The sequence below is a fragment of the Haplochromis burtoni genome, unplaced genomic scaffold, assembly GCF_018398535.1.
Source record: "Haplochromis burtoni strain Fernald_Lab_line unplaced genomic scaffold, NCSU_Asbu1 Contig_2, whole genome shotgun sequence".
In the NCBI taxonomy this organism is placed as follows: domain Eukaryota; kingdom Metazoa; phylum Chordata; class Actinopteri; order Cichliformes; family Cichlidae; genus Haplochromis; species Haplochromis burtoni.
In genome coordinates this window covers 1,756,203-1,765,574 of record NW_024582363.1, presented here as the reverse complement: position 1 = coordinate 1,765,574, position 9,372 = coordinate 1,756,203, and the positions used below count along the sequence as shown (strand labels likewise).

Below are 9,372 nucleotides of genomic sequence, written 5' to 3'. Positions count from 1 at the left end.
GGGGGTCATATGATTGTTGGGTTTTTCTCTGTATCTATGAAGCGCCTTTTGTTGTGATTTGGCGCTATATAAATAAAATTGAATTGAATTAAATTGAATATGTTTGCCCGCTGCATTGTGACTGCATTGTGCCAAGTGTACAGTTTGGGCGATTATGGTGTGGGCCTTGGCTTCAGCATACCACGATATCTGGGGCATTTCACACTCCCAACTTTGTAACAACAGTTTGGGGATGCCCACTTACTGTTCCAACATGACTGTGCACCAGTGCACAAAGCAAGGTTCATAAAGACATAGAATATGGCTGGTGTGGAAAAACTTGACTGGCCTGCACAGAGTCCAGATATAAAATGAAAACTTCAGGCTTTTACCTTTAATAGTTTTTGAGATACTCATGTTCAAATATTGTCTCGGATTTCAAAATGCCAAATAACATGTGAGTGAGTGGCCTGACCATTTTTCAGATTTTAATATCCATACATCCATTTTATTTTCCTCATCCAATTTATCCAATATTTTTATTTTGTTCTTTCAGCTGCTGCCTTCAGGGGTTGCCACAATGGATCATCAGCTCCCATCTCACCCAATCCCTTGCAGCCTCCTCTGTCACGCCAGCCATCTATATGTCTGTCCTCTTTCACTACATTCATGAACCTCCTCTGAGTTCTTCCTCTTTCCCTCCTGCCTGCCAGCTCCGTCGTCAAAATCCTTTACCCATAATACCCACTATTCCTCCTCTGAAAATGACTAAACCATCCCCACCTTACCTTTCTATCTTTTGCCTCCAAACTCCTCAGCCTGAGCTGTCCCTCTGATGTATTCATTTCTAATCTTGTCCATCCTGTTCAATCCCAATGAAAATCCACCACCTCCAAAACATACATCATATCAGGTCTCACCTTCCCTTTCACTCTTGCTGCTAACTTATTATAAATCACCCCTGACACTCGTCTCCATCCAATCCACCCTGCCTGCACTCTCTTCTCCAAACACTTATTTTCTGATATCCACAAACATATTTATATAAATCTTTTGTTGGGACATCCCAGTTTTCATCTTGGAGGACTGTCTTGCACCGCATCGTGTATCACAAAATCACTGGACTCTATATTCTCACTGCTAGCCTTGATATAGTGATAGCTGTGAAATATAAATTGTAACGTCCCCCAAGCATTTCTGCCTAGAACCAACATGTGTGTTTTCTTTTCAAATGACCGCATGTACTTTGTGAACGCTAAGAAAAACAAAACAAAAACAGTTTATTCTTTTCACTCATAGTCTTCAGCCCTTCCATGATACGGAGACGAGACTCACCTGGTGAAGCATCTGTTTGAACTGTTGCTCGATAGGACTGCAGTCCGCTGAGATGACCGGCAGCCTTTGCAGACACACCGCTGCCATCAGAGTCCACGGTGAATTCGCGCTTTCCGCCGCTTCATTGATCTGAAAAGCCGCACGGCAAACAGTAGCGCTGGAAAACTGACGGAATCCCGTGTTTCCGACGGGAGATCTGCTGAAACGAGACAGAAACTGTAGGAGAGGCCGACTTGCCATTCTTCCACAGGGCGCAGCCATCTTTTCTGTTGCATTCAATGTAAAAGCAAAAAAATAATAACATTAGAAAATGCTAAATAAAACAAAATGGAAGTAGGATTCTTTACATAATTTCTCTGCGGATAGTAGTTTATAGAGCAATTATATTATTTATTGTGTTTTAAGTAAAACGCTACAATGTTTGGTTGATGAAGATACGTTTTTATTAAACACAAAATGGCATAATGTCGAGGGGTTTTTTAAGTACTTGAAAGCACCATTTCCGTTCTCGACCCACAATTCTATGCGGGAAAACGGACGATCTATTTACCCATAACTGTGGGTGTGAAATGAAATTAATATATTTAAATAAAACAATAATACGCCACTTATACAGCCATATTAAAATATTATCATTATATTTTAATTAAATGAAAACGGTTTATAAGCAAGGTATAAGTGAAGCTTCTACATATATTATTTTTTTGAACGTGATGCCACCCCCGCACACCTCCGGGGATATTACTGGTCTGGTCTGGATTGCTCCTTCAATGTCACGTTTGTTGTGTGTAAAATTATTTAACGTCTGGCTGCAAGATTGTGTATAAGTGTGTGGAACATGAATAAATTTAGCTGTATATTGTTTAGCTCACTGAGTACCGTATGTCGACAGCTGTCTGCCCCTCTGAACGGAAATACGGCCTCACTGTAAGTGCTTTATGGCTATGTTTTCTTAGCATTTATGTTAGCTGGCGGCTAGTTCTAGGCTGTAGCATTTGGATAAGAAATAGTATTTTAGATGACACCTTTATAATTATGATTACAATATCAATAGAAGATTATGTTTAATATGACAGGTTCATAAAGTTGTTGCTAATTAAATTGCGCGTGTACAGATGTGGAAGCAGAGCGTTGCAGCGGACGATATGCAGCAGTGCTATCAGGCATCAGGAGAAAAAAGCATCCTCCAGCGCAAAGACTGCGAAGGACTTCAGGTCAGGCACAAATGTACATGCAAATGAAATGAAACAACATAAAGCAAGGTGTGCCAAAATGTACAGCTCAAACCGCCCCAACGCGGTTCTTGAACTCTTCTGGAGGGATGCACCATCATTTTCCAGAAAGATATTGCACAATTAGTTTATTTGAGAGCAACGAAGAACGCCCGAAAAGCTCACAGGCGTCTGGGTTGACTGCAAAATATATTGTGGATGGGGCATTTTGACATCCTGGAAGAAACTGGTTCCATTAGGATGGAAAGAAGTTTATATACTGATTTGCAGTAACTCTGTCTCCAGGTGGCCCATTCAGGTAGCCCTCAGGGGTAGCCCTCAGGGGTACCCCTGAGCAAGGTACCGGTCCTACACACTGCTCCCCGGGCGCCCAATGGCTGCCCACTGCTTCACAGAGTGAATGGGTTAAATGCACAGAGGAATTTCCCCACGGGGATCAATATCAATAGAATAACTGACCACAATATTATTTTCTGAAATTTTTGGTATTGAACCCATTTGTATGTATGAGAGTATCTATCTATCTATACACTGCACACACATATACATCTGTTCTTCTACCAGGGTCAGCTCATTTTGTCTGTACTGCATTGTGCTATGGCCTCTGGGTCTCCAATTGAATTGATGGAATGCACTCTTGGTCTCGCTATATACATAAAACATTTTTAAATGTAACTGGTAGCAAATAGCACAGTGGTCACACTCACTCCTTTCCCCCTATGCTGCTGAGGCTTTTAGGCTCTCCCAAATTCAGCTGGGTATCCTTGCTAAAGTACTTCCAAAATGAAGTAAACAAATGGAAGTTTGCTTAGCAAATGGTACATTCAGCTGCTCCCTTATTTCCCAAGGAGTTGCTACGGCAGATGGATCCACGAATTTGATTTGGCACAGATTTCTATGCTGGATGCCCTTTATGACACAACCCTGCCATTTATGCAAACTTTTGGTCTCCTGAAGCACAACATGCGTCTCCTCATGGAGTTGAACCGGGGAGCTTTCACGTGTAAGGTGAATGTGTTAATGGAATGGGGCCAGTTGGAAATTGGTTTGGCAAATGAAAGAGGAAAAAATGAGAGGGAGACATTCCTCACCTGTCACTTAATGGAAACTGCAATCTGAAAGTTATTTTGTTAGTTGGTTATAAAATATAAAATCAGTTTCGATTACCTTTTTTTATTTTTTGTGTCACACTGTTTTCCGGGGTCTGTAATTTGACAATCTGAGCAAAAGGAGAGTTAAATCAAATTGTGATAATATAACAAAGCCCCCCTGGATGTCCTCACTGTTCAGCAGTCAGCAGTTCAGGTTTTATCTTCAATTTGAATTTATTTATTTAAAAGGGACAGTGCAGTTTAACATAGTTCAAGTGCAAGACATGAAACTGATGTACCGCACATAGGTTTATAGCTACTGCTAATTTTCAACAATTGTCCCTTGTTGGGCTTACAATCTAAATAGATACATTTTACAATAAAACATACATTTTCATAAAACCAAATTACATCATAAATACAATTACAATTAATAGACAATAATTTAAAATAAAATTAAAATTATTAGTTAAAATGACCACAACTTTGATTTCCCTTTAACCTTCAATGTAAAGGATCTAATGTCTGTAATCAATTTGATATCGGTTGGAAGTGTGTTCCACAGATGACAAGCCTTTATAGAAAAAGCTGACTGACCGAATGTAGATCTGCGATATAATATCTTGCAGTTGCCGTTCACCTTACTCCTAGTAATACGATTACCATCTTGTCTCTGGATGTATCTATTGAGACACTCTGTGGCCATCCTATTTATACATTTAAAAACTAATTTAAGAAAACACAAATGATTAAAACTCTTAAAACTAAGTAGATTATATTTCTTTAAAATGTGACAGTGATGCCACCGAACAGATTTTTTTATCCATTATTTTTAAAGACTGGTTATATAAGGACACCACAGGCTGAATTGTAGATGGTGCTGCTTGGGTCCAAACTATCATACAATATGAAAAATGAGAAAATATAGAATGCATAAATATCTGAGCTGCTGAAGTGGGTATATAGTGCCAAATTAACTTAAAACAATTCAGATTAGCCTTGACCATCTTAGAAATCTTCTTTACATGTTTGTCAAATTTCAGATGTGAATCTAAGATTATTCCTAAAAACTTAAAATCTTTGACCTCCGTTATTTCTTTGTTCCCTAGGTCGATTTTAAAAATCATCAGATGAACTTGAAAGTTGGCAGTTAGCTTTTAATATCCCAGTGTCACAAAATAGATTGTGACATTTTATTAGTCACAATCTATTTTGAATACTCAGTAATATATTATGGATATATGTAATCATTTTTCAGTTTGAATATTTGACATCAAAATAAGAACTTGTAAAATCCTAAACTTACTGCTAATGGGATATGGACGAATTGGCACAAACCATGTATAGCGGGGGGTGGAGGGGTCACAGCTGTAAGAGGCTGATGGGGTGTTGTTTGTGAATGTCATCATTCAAAAAGAAAGTCACCTAGGAATTTCAACCTGATACCATAAGGCATAGCTGCTAAGGTCCAAATCTCCATGACCTTGAACTCAAGGTCAAAGGTCAAGTTTTCTGAAAATCTTATGAACACAATAAATTGAGAAGGATGTTACCTAGGATTTTCATAGCTGCATCTATTAGGAGGTTCAGTGGTATGTTTTTGTTTCATTTTTTTTAATGCATTCACAACTACTTTATTTCCTGCAGCACTAAAAATATCAGCTGCTTGTTCTTGCTAATGTGGCCTGTATTGATATTTCCAGTCACATAAAAAAAGTTGTCTTAATTTTTTTTCCTTTCTCATTGCTATTCCTAACACATGTGCACCACAGTCATCAAATCTGTGCCCTGTCAACCACAATTTCCACCACTGTTTACTGATGGCTTTCACGTAGATTTAAATGTTCATTGTCTGCTTGAGCAGTCTTTCTGACTGAAGCTTCAGTGATGTGTACTTAATCTTTTCCTTCCACCATCTTAATACAAACCCCGAATTAACAGGGTTTTCATACATGTCCCACAGCATGACTGTATTGCTTACCTTTATCATGTGGTGCATTGATGTGAAAGGATGCTTGTCTTCATTCATTTGTTCATGTTTTCTCTTTAATTTAACACCTGCCAGCATCATGTTTCACTGTCTACTGTCAGCAGACTAAGCTCCATTAAATAGAAGCACAGCCTGCTGCAGTATTATCATTAATGGCTAATCTTTGTTTTAATCCTACAGCTATTTACCTCCACTGCCTGGACATGACAGCGCACTGAGATGGGGTGGGAAGAAGTTTGAAGACTTACCAATTGTTCACATTAAAGCCACATACAACAAGTAAGTGAAAGCAAACTCTTAGATTTGTACTTACAATGTAAGTGTCAGAAAATATCTCTTAAAGAATATTCAAGATTCAGTCAGCACTTTCATTATTTTAGTCTTTCCTCTTTGTAATTTCAGACCCATTTGCCGTAGTGTTCTGATTTTATTAAGTAACCATGAAACCTGCTTTCAGAGGGAAAATTGCTGCTTGGATCTGTTATCATAATTCAGTGAAATCAGATGTTCTGCTATGATTTAAATTTCCTATTAACAGTCATGGTGGCCATTGCTAAAAGCCACATATTAGTTAGAGTTCACGACTGCTGATTTGTCCTCACTGTAAAAATGCCCGGCAGTTTGCGACCCAGTAACTCGCTGTGTTCTCTACCAGCACTCACATCCAGCTGACAGACAGCGCAGGGCAGTCCGTGGTGAGGACATCCTGTGGAACAGAAGGTTTCAAAAATATCAAGAAGTCGACGCCGATCGCTGCTCAGACTGCGGGCATCTCTGCTGCTGCGGTGAGTTCGATACAACACAACGCTGGGCCACCTCGTTATCCCTGCAGAAGATTGTTCCAATTAAATTAAAATTAGAGACTACAGCATCTGCTGCTTCTCCACTTTGTGCAGCATCACTTAATTCATGAATATTAAATGTTTGCTGTAAACAAACTGGCTTCTCTGAGGATTTTATAAAGGCTGCAGGCTAACAAAGTTATGGTCAGACAGATTTTCTTTTTCATTTGTTGTAATCAACATAGTTGATAAATTAAGTTTTATTATAATGCTGCCATATTCAGTAGAGTTAAATTATACTTTCCTCTCATCAGTTTTTAAATGTTTTTGCTACAATTGAAAATTAAAAGTAGCTGTACACTTTTATTAAGAGTCTTTTCTACTGGTTTTGAGGGGTGGAAATCTTAAAGAATAATTCTTGTTTACCTCTTTGTCAATTAAGCCTCTTTGTATACATACCTAAAACTAACAGTTGAATACCTCTGGTTACTTTCTCTTGTAATGGCTGCTAAGCCGCGAAACTGTCACAAAGTAATGAAAGCTGCAGTTACTGTTTGTTGAAGTCGATCTTAAGACTCTAGTGAATGACATTAATTGGAGACCTGCTTATTCTGAACATGTTAGAAGTGGCAAAGCAGAGAAAAAGCCATAGACTCAGAGCAATGGTGTGTCTAAAGCTCCTCAACTGTGTTTTTAGTCAACATTACTAATCACATCTATTAGCCTCAGAACCAGGAGAGGATATCATTTGTTGGCTTTATTGGACTTTTCTGAACACCGGAGTCAAAGGGATGCTGCTCATCTCAGATTTTTCTTCTGTCCTTCTGCACAGAAAGCTACAGCCAAAGGAGTTAGCTTTGTGCGTGTTGTGGTCAAAGGTCTTGGTCCTGGGCGTTTGGTGAGTAGTTTCTATAAAGAAATCTTTAAAGCTATTCCAGATAAAACTACGATTTATTTTTAATTAGTGTTATTATTTTTGTAGCTTGTTCTTTGGTCTGTCTTCAGACTGAAGACAGTTAACAGGGATGGAAGCCTCATTAAAACAGCCTATTAAAAGAATTGTTTTGGCTTAGTAGATGATAAACTTGTACTCGTACTTTAGTTTGGTATCGAAATTTGTCATATTTCTGTTAAAGGCAAGCATACAGTCATAACCCAATAAGACAACCAATGAAAAGAGTTGGCTTATTTTCAGACGGCTGGACAGGCAAACATGTGAAACTGAAACTTCTTAATATTATATGTAATTTTACCAACATACTGTAACATTACATAGATCCTTAACCTCTGAAGCAAATTCTCTGATGGCTGTACTCTGGGAAAACATTGATTGTTTTCTCCCATCTGTCTTTCTCATTGGGGTTAGAAATTGCTGATGTTATTTTCACAAGTAGAAAAATGCTACACTGACAGCTCAAAAGGACCCATCTATTGTTTTTTGCAATCGGAGGAGCAGCCTTTAGTACAGCAGCCTTCAAAGACATCATGTTAAAGTTATTGGTACGAGTGCATTTTGCTTAAATGTGCACGAGATTGACTTTTTCCTTTTGATTAATCTCATTTTAAAATAAAATGTCTTTTATTTGTGTTACCTGTTTATTATGTTACCCTATCTGCACTGTTTGAAGAAGGATTTAAAAAAAAAAAAAATCAAGGAACCATTTGTATGAAGAAGGAAAATTTACTGCAGGATAACAGGATGAAAATGAAACTAGTTTTGTGTTTTGTTCCGCTGACCCTGCTCTGTGCCGATATGCGAGTGGGCGGTCAATACCAGCAAACCTGTCACAGCATGAAGAAGTGGTCCTCTAATTATTTCCAGACTTGTCATAATGAGGATAATTTAAGGAGCGGCAGACATGTTGATCTGTTCCAATTAGCTTTCTTAATGAATGAATGCATTTTTCTCTGCTCTGCAGTCTGCAATCAAAGGTCTGACAATGGGAGGTCTGGAGGTGGTATCTATCACTGACAACACCCCCGTGCCACACAATGGATGCCGCCCACGGAAAGCCAGAAGGACGTGATCTTTGTGTGCCAGAATGCACTGCAACAGGAGGAAGCTTTTGTGTTGAATTATGCTAATAAAGAGTTTTGTTGTGTAGCTTTTCTGGCTCTGAGCTGACCTTACAAAAAGCGTTTTGGGGAAATAATTGCAGATGGGTGTTATTAATGAGCAGAGAACAGGCTTCTCAGTCCTCTGCTGCTACTGTTGGCAGATGAATAAACCTTCATTCTCACTGCAGGCGCTTTTATGTTCATTAGTAGACTGATGTTTGTACACAGCACAGAAACGGCTCTGCGTGGGAACAACTAGTAGCCACAGGAACCCTTGATCCTGACTATGCTACACAGCTGAACCTACAGGACTGCAGATTGATGCAAGATTGCCCAAGTTTAACCTTCTTGTGTGCCTTTTTATATTTTCAACTTTCAGCACATTAGACAGCCACACATCTATTTAACATGATATCAGTACAAAAGTCTCCTCTCTTCCCCCCCTCCATTCTTCTTTTCTTTACATTTTGATAGGAAAATGGGAAAGAAGTGCATGGATTTTATTTTATTTTTTTAAACATGCAAGTATACATGTGAATGTAGGATTTAAGGCACAAACAGTTTCTATCATTCTAATGAGCTTGAAAGTCAATATTTGATATGACGACCTTTATTCTTCAACCTAACCTGAACTCCAAGCAAACCTTGTCATTTCTTTAAACAGCCGTCAGGAACAGTTCCCCAGGCATCTTGAATGACAGCCAACATTTTTCCTTTGATGATGGCTTCCTTTTGTTTCCTTCTCTGTCAAGATGATCCCACATTGCTTGAACAGCGTTGAGACCCAGGCTCTGGGAGGCCAGTCCATGACTCATAGTTCTCTACTGTGTTTTTTCCATGCATGTATGGCGTTTACTGGCAGTGTGTTTGAGGTCATTATCATTCTGCAAAAATGGAGCCGTTGC

General features: G+C 38.8%; 2 protein-coding genes across 3 annotated transcripts in view; one reads left to right on the top strand and one right to left on the bottom strand.

Annotated features, from left to right (window-relative positions):
• The window catches only part of mrpl46 (mitochondrial ribosomal protein L46), an 8,373-nt gene extending 6,774 nt beyond the window's left edge, over positions 1-1,599 (bottom strand). For both annotated transcript variants that reach the window (XM_005913049.3, XM_005913050.3), the window contains exon 1: positions 1,315-1,599. In XM_005913049.3, the coding sequence (XP_005913111.1) occupies positions 1,315-1,575 (261 nt within the window). In that variant the 5' untranslated portion in view covers positions 1,576-1,599. The remainder of the gene's footprint in view (positions 1-1,314) is intronic.
• Positions 1,600-2,042: 443 nt separating this feature from the next.
• mrps11 (mitochondrial ribosomal protein S11) lies at positions 2,043-8,513 on the top strand. The gene is made up of 6 exons (XM_005913051.3): positions 2,043-2,241; positions 2,430-2,528; positions 5,808-5,906; positions 6,283-6,412; positions 7,242-7,307; positions 8,329-8,513. Exons 1-6 carry the CDS (start codon positions 2,153-2,155, stop codon positions 8,434-8,436), a joined length of 591 nt encoding a protein of 196 aa, XP_005913113.1. The 5' UTR covers positions 2,043-2,152; the 3' UTR covers positions 8,437-8,513.
• The last annotated feature ends 859 nt before the right edge of the window (positions 8,514-9,372 follow it).

Coding starts and splice junctions, on each gene's coding strand:
- mrps11 (XM_005913051.3), top strand. CDS start 2,153: ATGAATAAATTTAGCTGTATATTGTTTAGCTCACTGAGTACCGTATGT. Junction 2,242..2,429: donor AACGGAAATACGGCCTCACT/GTAAGTGCTTTA, acceptor GCGCGTGTACAG/ATGTGGAAGCAGAGCGTTGC. Junction 7,308..8,328: donor GTCTTGGTCCTGGGCGTTTG/GTGAGTAGTTTC, acceptor TCTGCTCTGCAG/TCTGCAATCAAAGGTCTGAC.